We start from the raw sequence: 25,071 nt of genomic DNA on the forward strand, positions 1-25,071 counted from the left end.
GTTTAAAACCTCTATTGGTGAAATTGTACTTCTGAAACCGGTCAAAATGGGGAAATTCTCATCAATTTATGTTATTTCCAGGCTACAAATCTGTGTTGGGGGATAATATAATGTAAAAATGACGCTAAATTGGCTGAATTTTGTGTAAAATTGATTAAAATTGGATAAAATTGATGTTGTTACAGCTTAAATCTGATTAGTTTCACTTAAATTTTAATAAAAATGATGTTAATTTTGTTAAATTCTGGTTAATATTTGAGAATTTAGGTCAAAATGTTGTTTATTTGGTTAAAATTTGATTAATATTACCCCACCCGGGTCAAGGAATTGAAAAAACAGAGTGAATATTCAACTAAGGAAGGCTTAAATTTAACCAAAATTGGGTTAGTTCATGTGAAAATGCAACAACGTGTGCTTAAATGTGTAGAAAATTAGATATAAATTACACTAAACACGTATTGGGGGGATGAATTTTGGTTAAATTTACGTTTAATTGTTTGAAAATGCTATATTTTGGTCAAAAATTCAGTAAAAATTAGACATATGTTAATCTAAAAATGATTTGGGGGGATGATTTCTGGTTAAAAATCGGCCATTTAGTGTGAAAATGCTAAAATTCTACTGTGAATTTGGTGAAAATCGGCTAAAGTTTAGTTTAATTAGGTGTTGGGGCGGTGAAATGTGGATAATTTTTGGTTATTTAGAGTGCATAAGCTGAAATTTAACCATAAAATTGGTCCAAATCGGGTCAGAAATAGTCTAAACAAGTTTTGGGGGGATAAAATCTGTATAAATTTCGATTATTTAGTGTAAAAATACTAAAATTTAAGCATAAATTTGGTCAAAATCGGGTTAGAAATAGACTAAACAAGTTATGGGGGGTTGAATTTTGTATAACTTTCAATTATTTAGAGTGAGAATACTAAAATTCAACCATAAATTTGGTAAAAATTGGGTTAAAATCAAATTAAATGTGTTTTGGGGGGATGAAATCTGGTTGAATTTCGGCTATTTAAAGTGTAAATACTAAAATTTGACCATCAATTTGATGAAAATTGGGTGAAAATTAGGCTAAATAGGTTTTGGGGGGATGGTTTTTGGTTAAATTTTGACTATAAAATGTGAAATTAATTCAATTGTTATATAAATAAACTAAAAATCGGACATAGATTACCCCCACCCGGGTCAGAACAATTTTACAAGAGCAAAGAATCAGTTGCCTGTTACTATTTTAATGTAAATTTACAGTATTTGGGCCGTAAATTTGATATAAATTACTCTATTTGTTTGTCTATTAGTGTGCTTTCACTTCTGTGGTAGTGGTTACTTTACTATTTTAATCCGATCGGATAGAAAAACAAAAATTCAGGCGTGATTATTTCCTCTGGGTGCACCAGTTATCAAATTTGGCTGGGCTGCTACAGATCACACAATACGGGATCTCTTTATGTATGCCAGTCAAACTTGACAAAAGATATAACAAATCGAAGGCAAAGATATATCCCTAAGACCTGTCTGTGCTATAAGTCTCAATTTAAAACTGTTGGGGGGCTGAAAAGTTCAATTAATTAAATAGATAGTTTAAATAAACAAGCTTACACTGAGTAGTATTTAACCGGGTTGAGCTGTTACTTGATTGTGTTGTTGTTAAGTGAGTGCGTCGTTGAAACTTCTTCAAGTCGGGTTCTGTTTGAAAGTTAGAAAATGTTCTTCTAAGTAAGAAGTCTTTTATATAATTTCTTCTCTGTTTGAATTTTGAAATTTAGTTTGTAGGAAAAATGAAGCAGTTGTCTGCTGCTGGTCGTTGGCTCTGTTATTTGTCTCTCTAATTTTATTCCGTCCCACTTCGCTGAGAGAAACAATTAATTCCTCTCAGCTCCGTTTGGGCCGATAGGGAGCGAATCACAAACTCACGTTCATAGTGCAGCTGTCATATTGCAACTGTCAAAAGCAGAAGTAATTTAAATCAAAAGAAACTGTGGTTTTACAGGCCGCCTACGTTCAACAACGTACATTTTCTGTCCTGGATATAAGCGAGGAGATCCAGGCCTAAAGTTGTGTCATTTAAATAAGTCGAACTGAGTTGTTTAAATACTTGTGTACTGGTAGTCTTAATAAGCGTTAGTTTGTTTAGCGCGCGGCGAAAGGATGGTTAATTAGCGCCTAAATACGTTCGCTCTAATGCGGGATTAATTATCCGTTCATTTGTAACGGCTCTCGTAATACTACAACTCTCATCTAAAATAAAACATATGCCAGAAAAATCAAAAGGGGGCACAAAATAAGCGTGTCTAAAGCTTTTTGTAACCAGAAAGCCTCCATCCAACAACCTTACTTGTGAAAAGACTCTCTCCGATCGACATTTTCAGCTCAAGTTATATAGCTAGAAGTTATCTAGCTAGTTCTAGCTCGAGTAGTATATAAGATATTTTTAGCTCTACTATAGCTCAAGTTTGATTAAAAAATCAAAGTATTAAAAATAACATAAGTTTTAATTTTTTTTTTACGGGTTCCATTTTTTATCTTAATAATAAAAAGCCAACCCAGAAACATACAGACAAAGAACAATAGCAGTTTATTTACTTTGCCTTGTATTCAGTTAAGTTATCTCATAATATTTTGTTTTAAAATGCAGCACCAGTGAACACCTACGCATGCGGCATAATGACCATCAAAACTGCTCAAAAAGCACGTCCGAAGCTGCTTTTGAAGTTAACGATTTTACGTATGAAAAGCTTTTGAAAAACATAGAAACTGGACCACAGAATCATCGAAATCTCTGCCAACTATTTACTGAGCACCATTTTTTATGAACGTATTATAAAAATGGAGGATTCAATTTGCTTGTGGAAACAAATTAACTTTGCTCAATATGCTTCAGTTGGAAACTTGAGTTAAAGTAATAATTATCGTTTTCGATGAATCGAAAATACAAATGGAGCAAGACCTGAGCTACAATTCTTGCAAATCAATAAACAAAAGACCCGGCGCTTTGGTTGACATAAATTACAGAAGTTTTTTTCTAAAGTTGATTGAACTTTAATAAAAAAAACACTTTTATCCCAATGTCAGTTGAATATTAGCGCAGCAATGGGAGTGTAAAAATAGTAGTGAATGAATAGAAATAACTGAAGTGAAAAAAAGAACTTCGTGACAAATTTAGATCAAAAAACTTAAAGTCTCTCGATGATTGGCCTGCATACTTAATTTTGTGAGAATAATGAAATTTCGTTTTTTGTAAAATCATATGATATTATGAAGTCATTCCATGAACTCACTGCACTTGCAACAAAAAAAACTTTCTTAAGTATTTTGTTTGACATTTGAGTCCAAAATGAATCTTTCTCGAGCGTTTGTTTTGTTGATGTTTGATTGTTGGTGGTATTTAATTGTTTTGGTGGTATTTGAAAAAAATATTTAAAAAAACACTTTCTATTTGAGAACTAGGACTTGTCATGTTGAAAACAACTAATCGACGTAAGCACATTGAGAACGCTGATTCAATATATAAGAATAAAATAACTATGGGGACTAGAAATGAGAAAAATAGAAACATCAATAAGACGGTTGTCATATTAATTTTACTCTCGCTCAGAGGATGAAAGAAGACAATTATTTTCGTTTATAGAGAGCAATTAATGACTTTTAACTTTCAAATGCAAGCAAAATACGAAACTATTTCAACAGACAAGAAGATGGAAGGCCGGGTTCTTTTTTGGAAAAAAAAAACATTTGTTAAGCGAATGAGAGGTGGCGAAATTGTCTCAGTTGACAAATGAATTGATTTAAAATTTTTATCTCTTAAAACAAATAAAGTAATAAAAAGTAAAAAAAATCAATACTTCATGCAAGTTATTGAAATCCTCGCGGAAAAAAAGAAAATCGTGAAATTTTTCCTCTAATGAAGTTCTGCAAGTAAAAATAATGATTTGATGCTACATATATTAGTCTACGATGCTTTCAGAGATGTCAAAAATTGTCTGAACAAAGCAATAAAGAGCTAAGCTAGCATAATTCTGGCATAAAATTTATAATTCTGGTACGAAATTTTGGGGTTTGCCTGTTTGATCTTGCTGACGTTGTCTGATCAACTAAATTAATCTTTTTGTTTATTTCATGCTTATTAGTGAAGCGCAATAGTGACAACAAGTTTCTTTTGTTTATGAAAAGTTTTTTGTCTTAGTCCGAGGTGAATTAGCCCCGAACTGTTATAAGATTTTGGCGCAAACTTGACTATGTTCCCAGATTATGTCATTAACTTCAATCTTTATCGTCCTGCCTGCCTCCTCCTGAATTTTGTTATGCACTAGTCCAGAAGACAAAGAAGAACGACGTATAAAATCGTCGGAATGTTTGGTCTGCGACGTTAGAAAGCTTCGATAAGTCCGGTTTTAAAGGTAAGAAATGTTTGGTTTGCTCGGTTTCCGAACGTAAGAAATCGTTTGTAGGTCTGATTTCGTAGTTCTGCTTTTAAACTTAAAAATTCTGTTTCTAAATATAATAATAATAATAATAATAATAATAATAATAATAATAATAATAATAATAATAATAATAATAATAATAATAATAATAATAATAATAATAATAATAATAATAATAATAATAATAATAATAATAATAATAATACTGAATTTAACTGAACTTGGTTGCACCAAGCTTAGTACGTCCCTAACGGGGCTTGAATTTGGTTTCCCTCAAACACTGTCCATCCATATGGGTACAATTTGTAATTAAAATTCTTCTTAGCTAAATCAAATCGATATTCTTTGACTTCTTTTTTGAATTTGTGAGGACTTGAATATGGGTTATAGTTGGGAAAATCACGCGCCAGTGACATCGAATTGTTGAAGTTTGTAACTCGTTGGAAAAAATTTGATCGGCAACGCTGGCGATCACATTCGTTTGAGTATAAAAATATTTTCTCGTTTGATCGTGTTTTCGGATGTCCATTCCTTATTTGCCAAAACTGCTCTGCCTCAAGTGGAAGTTTTCTTGTCAAAATTCTGTTCAAAACTACGAGATCCAAAAAGACAAGTTGATATGTGATCGGAAGTAAACTTACTGATCGAAGACAATCATTGTATTCTTTATCAGTAAAATGACTGTTTGATTGTATCCATTTTAAACTTTTTCTCTGAAGCCTTTCCATTTGCCTGACGATAGTTTTACTGGCATACCAAACATTTGATCCATAAAACAAGATTGATATAATGTAAGTTTTGACTAGGTTGCATTTAACTGACAATTTTGTTTCACTTGGAATTGTTCTCTTTAGATAAGCAAGCTTCTGATTGGCCTTTCGTAGAACAAAACTTAAATGATAGTCCCATGACAAATTTTCGGAAAAATATATGCCCAGGTCTTTGAAGTGTATTTCCTGTGGGATGTTTCTATGGCTGGGAAGACGCAAAATTTGCTTGTTTTGATTTTTACGTAAGGAAAATTGCACGTTTTTAAATTTATCGAAATTGAAGTTTAACCGATTCTCCTTGCTCCACACAATAGTATTTTCAATATCTTTTTCCAGCTGCATTTTATTGTCTACAGTGCTGACGATTTTTGTGTCATCCGCGTATAAAAAGCACTCATTGACAATTATTTCGGGTAGGTCATTTATATAAACGGAAAAAAGAAACACAGTGAAAATTGACCCTTGAGGCCCACCGCTGGTGATCGGTCGAAAGTCCGATTTTCCGCAAGATATTACAACTCTTTGTTGTCGATCTGTTAAATATGACGCAAAAAACCTCAAGAAAGCACTATCAAATCCCATTCGACATAATTTTACAAGTATGATGTTATAATTGATGGTGTCAAAGGCTTTTGCTATGTCTAGATACACTGTCATTGGCATTTTGTTGGCTTCAAGTAACTCATACAACCTGTTGCAGTAGACAAGTAATTGAGTGATGGTTGAACGATTTTTCCTAAAACCATGTTGCTCTACGCAAAGCTTTTGTTGCAGAAAGATTGAGAACTGTTTATACACCATACGCTCAAATAGTAGTGACAAGGAGCTAAGCATGGCAATCGGTCGGTAGTTTTTGATATCTAATAAAAACGAGAGATTTTGTTTACAATGTAGTCAATTGTTATAATAACTCTCTAACTCAGGAGTTTGAAAAGTACCAACAACTTCTTCGAAAAAAGATGCAAATTAATTTACTTTCTTATTTTGCTTATTTATGAAACTAGGTCATCAAATATGATTAGAATTTTAACTTCTAAAATTTTAACTTTTAAAATTTTAACTTCTAATTTAAAATTTTAAAAGACTTGATGAACATAGTCTTCATATGACCATGAGAATTCAAGTACATAAAATGATTTAATATGATTTCCGTTGGTTTGAAAATGAACGTACTGACAATTCCATACGTTTGAAACCAAACAAACTGATAAAGTTTTAAGGTTACAACCAAGCATACCGACATCTTCTTTCGTTTAAAAACGATTTCTGCTGTAGGATATAGTCGATGTCTGCATAAGGAACTTAAAGATTGTGAATGTCTTACAGGAAGAGAGATCTCTCGGTGACAAATATGGTGACAACAGCCACCCCTCCAAACATAGAATTAGCCACAGTGAAGAATGCCACACCCTGTCTGTTCTGGTAGCCACTTTGGGTTGAATAGTCGTCCCCTGTCCCGAAGAAGAACACCCCACCCACCAACCCAAACATGGTCGCTACAAGGACCTACCCAACAGAAAATGCACAGCTAAAGGAACTTGAAAAGATAACCCCGGGTCGAGTTTTTGTCGAACAAATAATGTAAGAATGGCGGTGAAAAAATATTTTTCAATGCAAAGAGCCCGCATCCGTTAGCCATGAAGATGAATGCGGTTTTTAGCGGTAAAATTTTTTTTTACTGTATTCAACTGAATTCTAACAGAAAAGAGTTTTGCGTACACGGGTTCGAACCTCTCACCTCCTGCATGTCTACAAATTTTTATGCCACTGCGGCAACTGTTACTTACTTGTTTCTATTTTTTATTTTTATTCTACTTTCTAATATATTTTTTGTGAATGTAAATCAGATTCAATAGACGCTATGCAAAACAAATGCGTTGAAATTTTGTAAGATTTGCGGTCTTTAGCGGTAATTTTTTTTATTTTCACCTGTTAAGCGGTGAAAAAAATTTCACCACTACCAGCAGAAAGCGATGAAAACTAAAAATGTAACCGCTAAAAACTTCGAATCATACGAAAAATCACCGCAAAAAAATATACAGTAATTTACACCGGTAAAACGACGTAAGATATGTGGTTCAATAGGGTTAATTGTTTTCTCGCCGCTTTCACCGATGAAATTCCTTGTTCCGAATTAAATCCACTATTTTTGAAAAAAATTATTCGTGTATATACAACTGAGGACAGAAGAAAATCTCTTTTTTTTTCAGAGAAGCCGCATCAAACATTAGTATTTTTTAAAAATTTCGAAAGTCTTTTATCTGTCGGGTTTTATAAAAGGGACGGGTTTTATAGAAAGTTATCAAAACGGTTTTGAGGGGGACTTTTTTAAATCTGTTTTTGGATATCTCTGTTGGATGCTGTTGTGGGACAACATACAGATGTATTGATATTATTTTCCAGTAAAGAAGAATTTCACCGCAACAACACAGAACAAAAAAAATATTTTTAATGCTCATAGAGTAAAATTGTGAACTTTTTTCAACAATAAGTCCATCAAGCCCTTTTTTACACTTATTTTAAGAAGATTGAGTAGACTTCTTTGTTCTGATCACAGTATCCAGGAAAGGTAACTGATTAGACCGCCCGGGTTTATCATCAAAACTTAAACATGCTTACCATAGAATGCCATTTATGGCTTTTATGGAATAATCCTTACCATATGACGAACAAAGCTTTTTTTCCCATTTGAACAGAGGAGACTACTTGTACATTTATAAAAGTTATTTTTTAGCACCTTACTGTGTTGAAGCACCTCACACATTAGTTCAAAAACATTAAAAGTTATGGTGTCTTTCTTGCATGACCTTAAAATGGTACCATTGTGACCATAGAGTAATAATTTTATGGCTTTGATGGCTTGGAGAACATCTTTCGGCGAAGTCATAAAACAGTTATGGATTCAGCGTTAATTTTCAGTTCTATGGTTGAAGCGTAACCATAAGATGCCAACTTAAGGAAACATCGTTACCATAGTAAGATTATGACATGAAACTTTTTTATGGCAGTTATGGACCATAATACATTCATTTTATGGCAAAGCTGGAAAGTCAACCCGGAAGTACTTGCTCTGAAAAGGTTTTTGATCAGACTATCCAGACTCAAGGGTGTGCTCTGAGCAGACTTTCCAGACCGTATATAGCGCCGCAGGACTTTGTGGAAGGGTCGCGTTTTACACTCCTGTACGCAACCCAATTCGGTCTGGTCACAACTGGCTTTGGTAATAAGGTAAAAATGTTGATTTCAAAAAATGACAGGCCTCAATTTTAATGCCCTAGATGTATTTTAGGCAAAGAAAAAAAAGAAAGAAGGCTTACTTGTGAAACGACTTCTCCTGGGTTTCTCTTCGTGTTTCGGTAGAGTCTCTGGCAGATATAGAACACCTACAAAATATACACACACACGCAATCATACTTGATTTGTTAAAATGAATTTTGTCAGCCGGTTTTAGCCACCAAAAATACTCAGAAATTTTTTTAGAATTTAATAAATTGTAAGATTCTTGCAAGATTTTGAATAAAGGATAATAAATTTTCCATAGATATCATTTCTGTAACTTGTTTAGTAATCATTAATTTGCTTCACAAGTGTTTTCAAAAACAAAAGTACCCTGATTTTTTTGATATCTGATTGATATCTTGCAAGATTTTTGCAAGAATCTTGCAAGTTTTCAATCATTGCAAGATTCTTGCAAATTTTTAAATTTATTAGCACTGCCATTTTCTGCCAATTCACGGTTATAGAGTCATTTGAATGTGTTTAGAATTGTCTCCGCAAAATAGCCCCAATTCTGACTATAAACGAGACTTAAAATTACATTTTGAATTTCATGTTGATGCCCTCAATATGTTTACATTTAAATATTGCGAACTTTTAAGAGTTTTAACGTGCTTGCAAGACGATGTCCCGAAATATCAGACTTATTAATCGAATTACCGGGTCATTAACTTCTTCCTGCCTCCACTCCCCCCCCAGACGACGTTTTGTCGAGTCATAATTCGACGACCTCACCCCGGGATCTTGCAAGATGAGCGTTTGATTTCGGCTGGGGAAGCAGCTCAGACCTATACTTCTGTTTATACGTTTCGCTCAATTTAATCAGTCGGGCGAACAGCACTTGGTTGAGGTAAGGTTATTTTTTTTGTAGAGTTGTTCAAGATTTAGTAATTAATATATTCAGCTTATAATCCGAATCCGAACACTTTTCTAAACTCATAAACAATTCTCTCAAAACCTCCAAAAATATGAAATTAGTTAAAATGGCAGTAACTTCTCTGCATAATTTTAAAGATGCATAACGTTAATTTTGATGGGGGGGGGGGTGGTTACCTGGAGAAAGAAGTTTACAGGATAGTCGACTTCGAAACGACCCAGATTGAGTTTTCCGTCTGAGTCGAGATCCCTGGAATATGCTCTCTCCTTTGTCAAGTCATCCTGCAGCTTCTTGTTGTACTCTGATGTCTTGAATGCTCCTGCCAGATCGTAATTCTTATCGACTCCCTTGTCCAGATCTACCAGAGAACAATCACAATCATACAAAAGATACAACCGGTTCGATTATCAGTTGGACGATTTTCACTTTTCTAAAGCAAAAACAAATAAGAGACCTCATGCGAGACTGCACGTCTCAAAGTTGTCAAAGCTGTTTTTGTTCTGCATAGAAAGCTGTTTTGAAGCGTTCTTAACTTAGGACAGTTTTGTTTTTTTTTTTCAAAATTTTATTGAAAAAAAAGCTGGATGTTGCCAGAAAATAGCTGCAATGGCTTTGTGGACCACATCATTCTCAAGAAGCAAAAGAAAAAAAATGGGCCAAAGGAGAGAAATTTTATTTTTTTTACTAACTGATGAAATTTCGCAATATCAGTTATAAAAAATTGCATGATTTCGTTGTTGCTCATATTAGTTGTCCCCAAAAAACCTTCCATTAGAGTAGAATTTACTCAAATGAACAATTTCTTTCAATTAAAGTACGCAGAAATCAATTTGATGAACAGTGAAGTGTGAAGTTCTAGGCTTTTCAAAAACAAATATTGACCTTCTTATGTAACAAATATCTCACGCTTTTGGATTGCGCACTTTGACAATTCGATCTATTTTGCGATTGATTGAAGAAATTATCTCATGAAGTCAACCAAACACTAGTTGAGAAGAGCGGAGCTGAGTTGAAAAAGAACAAAGCTCGATCTCTCTCTCTCTCTCTCTCTCTCTCTCTCTCTCTCTTTCTTTCTCTCTCTCTCTCTCTCTCTCTCTCTCTCTCTTTCTCTTTCTTTCTCTTTCTTTCTCTTTCTCTTTCTTTCTCTTTCTTTCTCTTTCTCTTTCTCTTTCTTTCTTTTTCTCTTTCTCTTTCTTTTTCTTTCTCTTTTTCTTTCTCTTTCTCTTTCTTTTTCTCTTTCTCTTTCTCTTTCTCTTTTTTTCTCTTTCTATTTCTCTGTCTCTTTCTCTTTCTTTCTTTCTTTCTCTCCCTCTCTCGAGTGATTGTTTTCTGTTCGTCTCAAAACAAAGGGACCATTTGCAATCAATTCACATAATTGTTAGTCGAATTAAAAAATTAACTAACCTTGAACATTCTATATATATTTTTGAAGCGAAACGGGGAGAAAATTTTTTCTTAAAGAACAGTTTTTGTAATTTGAATATACAACACATAGAAGGTTTTTGTAGAGTTTTCGTTAAGAACCGATGTTTAATATTATAAAACTAACTCAATTGCAAAATTCGAATTTAAGGGTCCGATATTAAAGAGATTGTGAAAAGTAAGCAAAATTGTTTGTTCTCATTCCAATTGCTTACCTTTCCTATTTAACTGTTCGTGTTGGGCACCGAAAACGCAAATGTTGTTTGTTAATAGTCAAGTTAAATTGAGAAAAATTAACTGATAAGTTCAAGGAGTTTGTGTAGAGCTACCAAGAAAAACGTGGCCTTACTTTTGGGAAAAGTATTTGTAAGTTTGGGAAAAATATGACTCTCTAATTTCCTAAATATTTTTCCTGAATTGTAATTGTTTTTCAAGCTTAATTGATACAAAGCCTAACTATACCGACCAACTTAATTTGACCAAAAAACCATTGAGGAATTTGAAAGCCATTTGAATTGCCCAGACATTTGAATGTCAGTGGAAATAAGAGGAACAATGAACAGAATGAAAAACTGAAGAAAAGAGAAACAGATTGAAAACCTTAAAGTAAACTCAGAACAACTGTTTCAGTTTAGTTGTCAGTGCCCAGGGAAAAATGCAAAGCTAAATTTTTACTAAAAAATATTATATATTTGTTTCCTTTTAAACAATGCAAAGGTACACGATGTATTTAACATTTGTTGGGTTTTCCCCCTCCTCTAGATAACTGTTTTTTACAGCCATTTTGGGACCGGTTGCATGGGGCCACGTCCTTGCGGCATGAACGATGTGCAGGGTGGAGTTTGGAGAGGGGTTGTATTGAGGGCGGCTGATTTGGGAGAGGGGTGAACTGGGAGAGGTGATGGAGCTGTGGGGGTCACACTCTAAGAACTGCCCTTCACACCATGATTATACGTATTCCAAAACAGTTTCTGTGAATCTCACCCTTGGAGACTAGTGAACTAAAACGGCTCTAAGGGAATTTAATGCCCTCAGCTATCTGTTTATCCCGTTTTTGAGGACGAAAAGTTAAATGGGTCAGACAAAAAAATTGGTCAACCAAAAAATCGAATAAAAAGACGAACAAGGCTAATATAATTGCTTTAAACTTCGTTTGAGAGCAACTAATCAAGCGCCCATGAATAGTAATGGAGGGTAAAATTGATTTTAACGGTAAATTATAGGCAGATTTAAACCGATGTAACGATCAGTTGGGTCGTAAAACAAGAACCAAATGATTGCTGGAGGTACAATACTTTCAATTTTGAGACGGAATGTCTATTTTTGTTATTTTTGAGACATATTTTATTCCCCAGCTCAGTTTAAATTATTGGGCTTCGAATGGTGAGGTGAGGGAAAACTGCGTTGAAAATGCAGCACGCCAACCCCTTGCCGAGATGGAGGGCAAATCAAAGTCCTAAAATAAGTATAGCAGGATCACGTAACTTTTTTTAAAAGACGCACTTTGAAAATACCACATCTCTGAAAAGCCAGGTTCTAAAGTGCCAGATCTTCCTATATCGAAAACCACACTTCAAAACCTGTAAATTGTGTCTTTGAAGACTCAAGTGCGCTCCAAGAGCGCCCGAGGTATTGTGAGCAGATATTGATTTTAATTGTGTAAAACCTCTTAATATCACTGTTACTTTCATAAAAATTGATGTGTGTCGTAATATAATCAACTAATGAAAAGTCAACTCTAAGAGTACTGTCGATGAAAACGAAAACAAAAAAGGTAAGAACGTTTTGTTCAAAATGCCATTGGTGCAAGTTCCTGAATGAATAGATGAACTTAGAGAGCTTTTCATAAAAAGCGTCTTGACCCGCAGTTATTCAAAAGTGCTTGTGAAGGCGACCAGCAATTGATCTCAGCTGGACCCCTTGGATCTTATTAGCACCATTAGACTCTAGATGAGTGTCTGATAAGAACGCAGCTTTATTGTTGGCCCTTGGCGGAGCCAACATCTCTCAGTAAAAAAAATGCAAAAGTGAAATAAAAAAATGCACTCCGTTTGGTTTCTGATCAGACCAAATTGCGCTTTAAATCTTTTCTGATCAAAATAATATGAGATTGAATCCAACTCTGATCACACCATCCCATACAATAAAAACCTCTGATCAAAATCAGACCAATGTCCACTCGAACCAATTCCCAGACCCTGTAAAGTTGGTCTGGAAAAACACCGTGTGCGTTCGACTTGAGTCTGATCAGAGGTCAATTCCATCTGTCAACTCAACCTGGGTTGGTGGATCACGGTGTGCATTGTAAAATCTGGCATTAGAATCCGACACTGCAGAGATCTGTGGTTTTAACACATGACTGAATAAAAAAGAATCTGGATTTCTATCATATGCGTACCTGATCTGACACTGTATCCAGACTTGCTCCTTCTGTAACTGGCAGTGAGGTGGTGTTGTCCACTACTCAACTGGTACTGTCTGGTCTGTTCACTTATAGTCCTGCTTCTCTCCCTCTTCAGCATGAGAGTGTCCACAGTAACCCCTCCTCCCTCCCCTGATGACGTCATCCCCTCACACTCCATCATCGCATCGAGGAAGAAGTCTGGGGGGTTGTTGAAACTGTCACAGGGGAACCCTACACAAGTTAACAAAGAATTCTGACACACTTTGCGGAATTTGATTATCAATTTTAAAGGCGCGCCGAGGTTCGAACCCATGTACGGAGAGTTTTTTTTGTAAAAGTTCCGTTGAATGAGGTGAAAAAAATTTCGCCGCTAAAAACCGCAAATGTCAGCACTTTCACCGCATTCAGCGCCAAAAATGCGCGCGCTTTGCGGTTAAAACCTCGCGGCGGGCGTTTTTACAGACGTTGTTATAGAAGTGACTCAGGTTTAGAGACCGACTAATGAAAAGACTCAAAAAGACTCTGAGGGGGGGGGGGAGTGGGGGTGAAGTCAATGTTGACCAAAATTACGTGGTCGAGCACTCTGTTAAAACCGAGCAAAAGTATTTTTTATAGGAATTTTGGGTGGAGAATGTTATTTTCATAAGTACAAAAAGTCAGCACTTTCACCGCATTCAGCGCCAAAAATGCGCGCGCTTTGCGGTTAAAACCTCGCGGCGGGCGTTTTTACAGACGTTGTTATAGAAGTGACTCAGGTTTAGAGACCGACTAATGAAAAGACTCAAAAAGACTCTGAGGGGGGGGGGGGGGTGGGTGAAGTCAATATTGACCAAAATTACGTGGTCGAGCACTCTGTTAAAACCGAGCAAAAGTATTTTTTATTGGAATTTTGGGTGGAGAATGTTCTTTTCATAAGTCCAGTTCTAAGCCTGCGGAATTGGGCCAATGCAATTATTTGATTAATGTGATTGTGTGTGTTGGGTGTCATATATACCACATGATGCGAAAAAATCGAGTGCTCTATTGGCTGGTCCATGATATGCGGTATGTCCCTTTGAGATCAAATGCAGTTTGTCAAACAGTTTGAAGATGGAATATCTCGGCTGGTGGATTGAGAAAATCACTGTCCTCCCGTGAGATGCCAGACTACAACACACATAAAACTGAGTTCAAAAAGATTTTTCTGTTTTTATTGGTACGAGATACATTGAACAGCAATTGGAAATTATTATCAAGATTTGCCAATATTTTAGTCACGCGCTGTCAAGAAATTCTCTTGGTTTATAATAATAATAATAATAATAATAATAATAATAATAATAATAATAATAATAATAATAATAATAATAATAATAATAAATTGTTTTCAAGTAAGTTAGCATTGCTGTACAAACTAGGCCGCACAGAACCGCCACTTACTTGATAGGTCATCAAAAGGTCCGATGGTCCTCGTCAAGTGATGCCAGTAGCAGTACTAAGAGACTTTAAAAGACAGATTGTCAGATGCTTAAGATGCAAAGGATTTGAGATGATCAGCTCAATATATTAACGAAACTATTTGTTGATTATTGCTAATAAAATTGTCTCTAAAACTATACTGATAACGTTTCAATTCTTTTTTACTCAAGTTTTGTACATCTGAAATGAAATTGGGGTTAAATTTTAATATAAAGTTCAACAGCTTTCTTATTCTTACTCCTAACCGTTTAGGGCTAAGTCCACTCACGGCGTTTGTACTTTTCAACTGACGGGATGATGTTCTTTTTAACTCAACTGACTCTATTTTTTTCTCTGTTATAAGGAATTTTAGACTATTTATTTCGCATTCCGATCTAAGTATCTCTGTTAATTTTTTAAAAAGTTCAAAAATGTGCAAATCTTTGATCGAATGCATTTTATACTTTTCTCGATTTTGCAGTGTTGATTCCGTTTTTTTTCTTTTTTTAAACATGATTCTGGCAATTTGTTTTATTTTTGCTTCTAGAGGCTGAAGTGTTGTCTTGCTACTGGTTCCATAGACTAAAACACCATAATTTAGTATTGGTTGTACGTAAACTTTATATGTTACAAGAAACTGTGCAGTTGTCAAAATTGATCTCAACTTATAAAACAATCCAGAAAATTTGGACAGTTTTGCACATAGTTCGAGGATATGCCTATTAAAACTAAGTTTTTCATCAATATGTACTCCTAAGTATTTTAAAGACGTTTTTTGACTGATCGCATCATTCTGCAAAATTATCTCTTGTTGAGAAGATTTTCTGGTTGCGTTCAAATTCACAAGGTGCGTTTTTTCTAAATTGAGCGTCAGTTTGTTTCGCAAAAAATAGTCGGCGACAGATTCGATTAACTTCTCAAATTTTTCTGTACTTGAATACGCATTTTGCTTCAAAACAGCGTCGTCAGCAAACAAAAATGCAGTTGAGTCACCGCAGAAATCCTGAATATCATTTATATAAACTAGAAAGAGCAGTGGACCTAGCACCGAGCCCTGCGGCACTCCATATTCTATTGGTAAGAATTCCGACCTAAACTCAACCCATTTGACGCATTGTTGTCTGTCACTCAGATAGGATTTCAGTAATTTATGTACAGGTCCTCTCATTCCTATGTTTTCTAGCTTTTCCAGGAGCAAATTTTGTTCAATTGTATCAAACGCTTTCTTCAGATCTATGAAGACAGCCTTTACTTCTTTAAATCCATTTTCCCAGTCTTCTCTGATTCTTCTCCTCGAGGAAAGTAACTAGTGCATCAGTAGTCCCTCTTTTTTGTCGGAACCCAAATTGATTTTTATTAAGCAAATCGTATTTATTGAGGAATGTGGTAATCCGATCACAGAGTATTTTTTCTAGTATTTTTCCAATCGTTGGTAATAAACTAATTGGCCTGTAGTTCTGAGCTTCGGAAGCATTCTCTTATGTATTGGAATTACTACTGCTTTTTTCAAACATTTTGGGAAGGTTCCTTTTTCGAACCACTTATTGACTAAAAACGTCAATGTAGGAACTAGAGCATATTCTATTTTTTAGGTATAAAGTTATTGAGACCGTGACAATCAGTGCTGTATTTATTTTTCAATTTTTTAATGACTAGTGATATTTCGGCTTCATTTTTTGAGGTCAAAAACATGCTGTTTAAAACTCTTTTTTGTCTTCCACTTTTTCCAGGATCAATTAATTTATTCGATAAAATTTTTCCGATAGTTGTGAAGTAAATGTTAAAATCTTCAATCTGATTCTCTGACAACTCTTCTTGTTCTTTTCGTGTATTTCCACTCAATGTTTTCATTGTGTTAAAAAGCTGCTGGAGTTGTTTTTTGCGTTTTTGTGCAACATTTTCTGATAATAGATTTTTTTGCTCTCTTTTATTTTCTTTCTCATCTTATTCCTGATTTTATTGAATTTTTCCTTGTTTTTATTATTTTTTTGTCTCAAAAAGGTCTGGAAAAAGCTCTGTTTTTTTGCTGCTAAATTTTTTATGCTGTTGTGAATCCAATTTTGTTGCTGAGAAGGTTTTGATTTTTTCAATGGAATATAATTGTCAACTTCCTCAATGATAGCCTCTTGGAACTTTTGAAATGCAAGATCATAATCCAAAGCATAAAAGTGCGACATAAGTCTGCCTAATTTTTCTCTTATTTTAAAAACCATTTTTTCTAAAACTAAGTGGTTTTCAAGAACCGTCCAATCCCTGTAAACTTTGTTTTTCGGTTGTACAGGTTTTCCGACGTAGTCAGAGAACACGATTTGGACAGTATAGTGATCCGTTACAGCTGACTTGATGATTTCAGTTTCTACTTTCTTCGAGCAGTAAACTACGTCAATATTAGTTCTCGACTTTGCGCTTTCTCTAGTATACCCAGCGTTTCACATATTACTTAAGTTGTAATAACTCAAAATGCCTTTTAATTTTGTAAACTTGTTGTTTTTGCTACTATGGTCAATGTTAAAATCTCCGCAAACAATGTGCAATTGTTCCGGTTCCGGAGTCAGTTCTTCAAAAAAACATTTGAAAATTTTCCGATATTTCATTTATACTTGTATTCGGTTTGATATAGATCACTGTAAAAAATACTTTTGCCATTTTTTGTGTTGATTTTCACAGTTAAAATTTGAATACTGGTACTGCCAATTTTTTTAATAAATGTTTGTTTTAAATCCATCCTTACAAAGATCCCAACCCCTTCTCCTTAGAAGTATTACGGTTGCTTGTAGCAATCTCTTGATAGCCATCAAGGTTAATGCACTTTGTGTTAGATTGGTCCTTGAGCCATGTTTCCGTCAAACATATCGCTAAAGGCTGACTCTCCTGTTGTTTCATCAACACTTCAAACTTGTTCAAATTTTTGTAGATCGATCTGATGTTTTGCAAGATTATTTTGTTTGCACTCATTTTGAAATTTTTTCCTCCCTTTTCCTTTTTTTCTTTTTCTTTTTTTTCCTTGAACACATTACCAATTTTTAATTTCTATCAGGGTTTCAAATGAATTTTGGTCCAATATAATAAAATCTAATATTTACAATTTGGACAAGAGATAGAATAACAACAAAAAATATGAATGTTTGAAAGTGAATGTGAATGTGAATGTGAATGACCGCGGATATCGCAGGCCTTCACATAATTTAAAAAAAAACTGAGTTTATTTCTTTTCCTAACCTAATTTAAATTCAGAGTTGCGGATATCGCAAACTTTGACTCTATAATTCTAAAAAATCATTTTATTAAAAAAACCTAAAAATGCAAATCATCTAGGACATCTTTGTCTGTTTATCTTGATAAGATATTAACAAGATCTGATCAAGATTTACCCTGAAAGTTGATATTTCAAGTTCTTGGCAAGAGATGTCAAGATCATGAATGTCTTATCAAGGTGTATCAAGTTTCCATTCACTGGGAATACACAGAATCATTTATTTAAATCACCCATTCCAAAAATTTCATCGGGAATCGTGGTGGCCCCTGAATCTATTCCAGTCATCCTTCAAAGAAGGGAACACTTTAACTGGCCACTGCAGTCATTTAGTTAGTATTTTAAGCAAAAACGCAACTTTCAAGAACAAATTATTATATGATATTTATTGTTATGCGGCAATTGTTACTAGCAAATCAACATATGCGTTAACTTACATCAATCGTTTCTTTGGAAATGTTTAATCAAAACAACAATTGCCTTAAAGTTTCAAAGCTTTTGCAGTGACGCACAATTGATTAAAAAACTTTTTGTCTTTATCTTACGTGTAAAAAATAGCCAATTAGAATTTCAGTTTTTTTATTGCCAAGTAATGGGTCCTAATATTCCATAGTTAGGAACAGCCATAGTTTTTACCGCTTGCGCTACGCTGCATATTTCATGCGTCTATTACCCTATGTACCAACAATTTTTGTTTTCAAGACATTTTGGGTTTGCTATGTTTCATGTGTAGGGAGCGCTAAGACTTGTGTAAAGAACAAGCTTCTCTATGGTTGCACAGCGCTTCTCAAAACGCATTTACTACGTTAGGCTGAGTGCTTAAGGAGCGTCAAAACATGCGGTTATTAGGAGCCTAAAACATGGTGACACATCAAGCGAGCTAGAACTAATATAGAAGTAGATAATTGGAAAAACTTTAAAACAAAGAAGAATAAAAAGAAAAAAAGAGAAAGAAAAATAAGACAGACGGGACTGGATGAAAAATAGCATTTACCAATTCGATGGGCCAAGATCGTGCCCCTCAATTAACAGTAAGTTTCATCCCTTATGCTACCGATGCGTATTGGTCTTGTCTATTGCCCTTTCTACATCATCAATTTTTTTGGTCAATGGCTTCTTTGACTAGCTGGTTTTTAATATGGCAATGCGTAATGAGCGCAAAAATATGCAGACTAGGAGATTAAATATGGCGTTATAACGCGTCCCAAAACGCATTTATTACGCTAGGCTCCATTTTTAAGGACCGTTGAAACAGGTAAAAAAGAGCACTGTTAATCATTGCGTTAACACAAAAACCACAAAATATCGAAAAAAAAAACCAATTTCATGCTTCGGGGCAAACTATCTGCGCGATCGTACAGCCCAGTGATAAAAAGCGCCTGACTATCAACTTTTTGACCCCGGATCATATCCTATACATTTACTTTTTGTTATGACGTGTTGCAAGTCATCGACCTCTCTCGTCTGTTTGCTTAAGCATGCTGTTCAATGCGTTTCTTAAACATGCACCTCGAGAGACCCTTAAACATAAAAATGTTGGTGGTTAAACTTGCAAATATTTGATGCTTAAGCAACAGCTTTAGGAATTGTTTTTCGTTATTTGAGTATATCATTGAAAACACCAATTTTCATGAAAAGATTATATTATAGCGATATTGAGAGATTTGCTCATGTTCAAAACCATTCATTCATCAGACTATTTTGAATGCACTTCACTGTAATAAGAGGCGATTTTGAGCGCAGTTCAGTCTGATCATAGGTGTATTGGAGCGCACACTAGTCTGATCAGAGGAGAAGTCAGACTGTGTCAGTCTGATCAGATGTTGCTTTTGTCTGGGACGGTCTGATCGGAGGCCATTTTGGCCTAGACCTCAAACTGGGTAGGGTTTAAAAATTTATTATTTGCAATAGTTTGTAAATTAATATTGATTGAAGATCAACCACTCGAATGCCAGAGCTTTTGTCGGTTTCCTCAGTACTTACAAAAAAGATTGGTTTGTCAATTTTATAGATTTTATTATTGTTTGTTAAATTTGTTAGTGAAAAATTGACGTTTAACATTGTTTAATTTTTTTTTGGAGTAATTTAACAAAAATTTGCAAATCATAAATTGCCAAATGACTAGGAAGGCAGGCTAATGTGCACGTGATACCTTTTGAGATGGTTCATCACGTTGAATGCAGTGGTCGAATCGAGTCCAGTTGTGGGTTCATCCAGAAACAGGACACTGGGTTGTGTGAGTAACTCCACCCCAATGTTACATCTCTTCCTCTCCCCACCCGACACTCCTTTGATCAAATTGGTACCCACCTGTCAACACAAATAAACAATTTAAACTCATACATCTCATAAAAACTTCCCAATATGAGATATTGATTACTCAATTCAGTAAATTCTTCAATTGATTCAAACCCAGTCTGATGTGCCAGACCGAAAGTTGAAATTTCCAGACCACCCCAGACGTTGAGTGCGTATGACCAGACTTTCGTGCGTTCAACGTGCGTTCAAAAATCCCCAGGTCCAGACTATCATGCGTTCAAACTTGACTATGTCCAGACTTTTGTGCGTTCATTAGTGTTTCCAGGCGGCCGTGTAATTTTGAACGCACGACACCCCCTTGTGCGTTCATTTCGGTCTGGACATCGACTTTCGGTCTGGCACCTCAACCTAGGAATCCATCCAACTCCGTCACCCCCCCCCCCCCCCAAGAAAGTTAGAGCGGAGTGTATACTTACAAGAGTGTCCGCACACTTTTCCAGTCCCAGATCCAGTAACACTTGTTCAACTCTGATCTCTGTCTCCAGTCTCTGTTTCCCTCTGAAGTTAACCATAAATGGTTAAGTAACCATATATTAACCACATATGTTATTATATACTGTCAGACTTGGCAAATGTCAGGTCTAACTGGCGTCCGAAAAGTTGTCCTTTGTTTTCGATGAATGATTTAATTGAACTGTTCCCGGGTCTATTGTTCCCCCCCCCCCCGTGTTTTGTTGCCCCCCCCCCCCCATTACACTTTGATTATTGTTAAAAGCGTGTTGCTATGTAAAAATAGAGCGTGCGCCTGGATGATGTAAAAAATATATGTTTACTAAGCCCGGGGGGGGGGGGGGGTAGGGGTGGGACAGACTAGGTTAAAATTTTGTTTCAACCAAATCGTGACCCCATTTGTTGAGAATTATGCATATTAACAATAAAAGTTTTGCTTTTCACACCCCTAATTCAGCTTATTAGGCCTCTTGGAATATAGCTTCCTACTCCATTAAACGACGAATTGTTAAGTTACATAAATTAAAAACAGGTAAAACTGAATTAGGAATGAAAATAAAGCGCGCATTACTTTTACAAATTACTCGTAATCTTTTATGCTTTTCTTCAACAATGACACAATTTTAGCAGGAAGTAGTTTCGAACTACCAACCTCTGGGTTATGGGCGCAGCACGCTTCCGCTGCGCCATCCTGCATGCGTGTGTCTACCAGTTGAGCTTACATGTTGGAGTTTAAACCGACTATGTATGTCCTCTATTGTAATCAGACTACCATATTGCGTCAGATTGTGATTACTGTACCAACAATGGTCGAAAATTGTATTTTTCGTCAAATTTAGCAAGAGAATACAAGCTTTTGTCTATATGTAGCTGTATGGTAATTTGTTTTGACTAGTCGCATCGAAGTCAGAGCAGGATGGCGCAGCGGAAGCGTGCTGGGCCCATAACCCAGAGGTCGGTAGATCGAAACTACCTCCTGCTAATAGCTTTTATATTAGATTTGCAGCTATCATCAGAGGATATTCTAGAATTTTCTCTCAATGATAAACTTATTCATTGCAGCATCTTCTGAAACTTCATCGAAAAAGCAGAGCCTGTTTGTCAACCTTTGAAAAAATATTGCACGGGCGTCTGGGGGTGCATAATATGCACCCCCAGACGCCCGTGCAATATTAATATTTTTACATAATGATTTACTATGTAATGGCACGTGCTCTGTAACTGGGGGCGGATAAAGTACTGGGGGAGGTGGGGGGGGGGGGGGGGGGGGCAACGGAAAAGATCCAAAGAAACAATGAACATAAATGAGATGGAAGAGATGAGAATGTGACCTCAGTCTGAGTTTGGCACTGAACATCAAGTTCTCTTTCACAGTCAGAGTTCCCTTGACAACATCATCCTGCACCACGTAACATGAGATCAGTTTGAAGTCCTTCGGTAGAGTCTGTCCCTCCAGCAGAATGGAGCCAGAGAAGCCTTCTGGGTCTTTCCTCATCGCCAGCAGGTCCAGTAATCTGGAAGTAGAAACTTATATGCATGCCGTTCTGTAATGTGTTCAAGGAACTTGTTTTTTATGCACTTGATTGCACTGATTAAAAACTCGAAACCAAACTAAACTACTCTTATAATTTCACTGTTTAAAATTAAAGTTTCAGTTTTTAACTAAAACTAGTTCCAGCTTTATTATGTAAGGTTTTTGCGCTGAAATTTTCTGGAAAATCAGCGCATTTTAGCGCATTTCTTACATAATTTTTCTCGACCCAGTAGATAGTGATCTAAGAACGAATGACTGAGAAATGACTGATCATAGGATCGTGAACGTCTCAATCTTTTCAAGTGTTTTATTTGCAACGATGGATGAACAAGTTTAGTGAAGAATGAAAGTGTGATTGAAAGTGCGATGGTCTACTGACGTTGTCTTGCCACTCCCAGTTGGACCCATAATTGCATTAAGACCAGGTTTGAAGATACCACTAAACAAAAACAGATATCAAAAACAAATAAAAGAACCCGGACTCGAGTGTCATAGATTTTCAGTACTGAATCAATATATTTCAGTACTGAATTTAGTATATTCAGTATATAGTAAGTTGACGATTCAGTACTGAATCAGAGAGACCTAAGGGTCTTTTGTTAGCCAAGTGTGTGCAGTATAAATCTATAAAGCATTTTTCCCTGAAAATAGGATGAACATGATGTTTTGAGTTTTTCATAATATTCATAGAGTTTTCAGAAACAAAAATGAAACTTTCGAATTGAACTTAAAAATTTTGGTTGAGCATGCCCAAGATACTATTTTCAACCAAACAAGAATCCAAACTATATTATTCATTCCGTTCGTTAATTCTACTGAATATAACAATATACCTTGCTAATTGGAGATCACCAAAAAAATTGTACGGCGAATGAAAGCCACCGATTTTTAGTTACACCCTTTCAGCGAATTTCAGAGTAAAAAATGCGCTGAATACGCCGAAATTGTGAGACAGTGCTGAAACTTTACAATTAAAATCTAGGCGCGTTTCTTACAAAGTTTCAGCGCTGTTCAGCACATTTCAGCGCTTTATTATGTAAGGTTTTTGCTCTGAATTTTTCGAGCATTTCAGCGCATTTCCAGCATATAATTTTTAGAAAATTTCTCGACCCGGGAATCAAGTCCGCTAAATTAATTGAAGGTAATTATAGAAAAAGTTGCTGAATGTTTGTTTCCTGCACTCACTAGTAAAGTAAAATCCTAGCATATGTACCGATAAAAACGAATTTTTTAACACTCATGGGAGAGAGAGAGAGAGTGCAGAAAATGGGAGTCGGTCAAAACGAATAAATAATCTTACTTGACATTGCGCAGGATTTGCTTGTGTTCGGTTGACTTGAGCCAGCCATTGGACACTTTGACAGAGTAGTTCACGTCGTGGAAACTCAGACAGGTGTGGAATCCCTCAGCCGACTTCTGTCTCAGGAAGAAAGACCTCAACAGAACAAAAAAAATTTTGATGGTTTATAGTGCGAATAAAAAGTTTGTACTTTCTTCATCGTATCATAGTCATGTGACTATTTTTGCTTACTTAGTAGAACATGTCCTAGTCTGTTACCGACGGCAAGAGTGTTGTAAGACTACGCATCATCTTGCAAGATAGATGTCTGATATGCAAGAATCACCGTGCAAGATAAGCGACGAACTCTTGCAAGATTCTTAGCAGATAAGTACCGAAGTCTTGCAAAAATCTTGCAGGATAAAGTACCGAACTCTTGCAAAATCTTGCAAGATAATAAGTACCAAATTCTTGCAAAAATCTTGCAAGATAAGTACTGAAGTCTTGCAAGATCTTGCAAGATAAGCGCCATGTGCAAGAATCTTTCAAGATAAGCGTAGGAGTTAGACTAAGATTGTTTGAATGTGATGTTTAAAATAGAGATGTTTCTATACTATAACATACCTGGACAGTTCGACAGTGCTCCCTTTGGAAGTGACTCTCCTCCTTGTTATTTCCTTCTCCCTCTCTATCAACTGCTCAGTCACTGACTTACTCTGAGCAGAGGAGGCACCATTCTGATCAGAAGTGGAACAGAATGGATCAGTGAAAACACAGTCATTCTGATCAGTTGTTGCTCCTGTTTTTCCTATTGGTTCTCTTTCCTCTTCTTCCTCCTCCACCAAAACACGCTGAAAAAACACGTTCAGAAACCTCAGCTTTTGGATCAAGAGAAATAAAACACAGAGAAGGGTGAATCAAGATGGTACCATAATATTGCGATGGTACAGAATTACAGACAGAGAAATTCTCCTTGCTAACTAAAAGTGAGCTCAGAAACACTAGCATGTTTTTCCTCAATATTGTGATATGATAGGTGACCCATTTTAAAAAATCTGACGCAAAAATGAAAAGAACGGTTGATCTGATGAAATTTAATATATAGATGCCTGAATTTTATGCTAATTTTCATAAAACTAATGACGTTGACATTAACTGCTTCTAGGAAACTTTCACATAACGTATCTAAAACAAAGATCAACAGGATTTTTTTAATCGTGGTGATAAAATCTGTCTAACTTATTTTACTAGGATAATGTTCTTCTCAATATTAGATTCGGTCTTCCTCTATCAATTAATTAACCACCGGCGCATTTTTTCTCTTCCTGAGTGACTGACTTTCAGACCAATTTCATGACTTTCAGACCATTTTTAAGACTTTCAGAAAAATTTTTGTGAAAATTTTTGCAATTATTTGAGTTTATGCGCAAAGTTGGTATTCCTTTTGTTATCTTGTTCCATTATAGCAGTGATTGCCGGTCTCTGATAATGCCTATTTGAGCGTATTTGTTGTTTCAAATAAAACTGGTAGTGTCACCGACTTCAGTACTATTTTATCTCCAAAAAGTTCAGTGTTTTTTTATACTTACTTGTATCTGTTACTTTCCCGGGTCGAGATTTTGTCGA

The 25,071-nt window shown here is 35.5% G+C and overlaps 2 protein-coding genes across 2 annotated transcripts in view; both read right to left on the reverse strand.

Annotated features, from left to right (window-relative positions):
- The window catches only part of LOC142354480 (histone deacetylase 1-like), a 204,995-nt gene that overhangs the window by 75,194 nt on the left and 104,730 nt on the right, over positions 1-25,071 (reverse strand). The window lies entirely within an intron of this gene.
- The window catches only part of LOC142353897 (broad substrate specificity ATP-binding cassette transporter ABCG2-like), a 63,421-nt gene that overhangs the window by 32,535 nt on the left and 5,815 nt on the right, over positions 1-25,071 (reverse strand). The window contains exons 2-12 of the mRNA XM_075406126.1: positions 24,070-24,296; positions 23,467-23,601; positions 22,546-22,605; positions 21,964-22,146; positions 20,599-20,680; positions 20,016-20,173; positions 14,168-14,319; positions 13,168-13,404; positions 9,524-9,705; positions 8,512-8,577; positions 6,519-6,700 (exon numbers count right to left, since the gene is read on the reverse strand). Of these exons, the coding sequence (XP_075262241.1) occupies positions 6,519-6,700; positions 8,512-8,577; positions 9,524-9,705; positions 13,168-13,404; positions 14,168-14,319; positions 20,016-20,173; positions 20,599-20,680; positions 21,964-22,146; positions 22,546-22,605; positions 23,467-23,601; positions 24,070-24,296 (1,664 nt within the window). The remainder of the gene's footprint in view (positions 1-6,518; positions 6,701-8,511; positions 8,578-9,523; positions 9,706-13,167; positions 13,405-14,167; positions 14,320-20,015; positions 20,174-20,598; positions 20,681-21,963; positions 22,147-22,545; positions 22,606-23,466; positions 23,602-24,069; positions 24,297-25,071) is intronic.

The sequence above is a fragment of the Convolutriloba macropyga genome, chromosome 15, assembly GCF_964194025.1.
Source record: "Convolutriloba macropyga chromosome 15, txConMacr16.3, whole genome shotgun sequence".
NCBI classification, from domain to species: Eukaryota; Metazoa; Xenacoelomorpha; order Acoela; family Convolutidae; genus Convolutriloba; species Convolutriloba macropyga.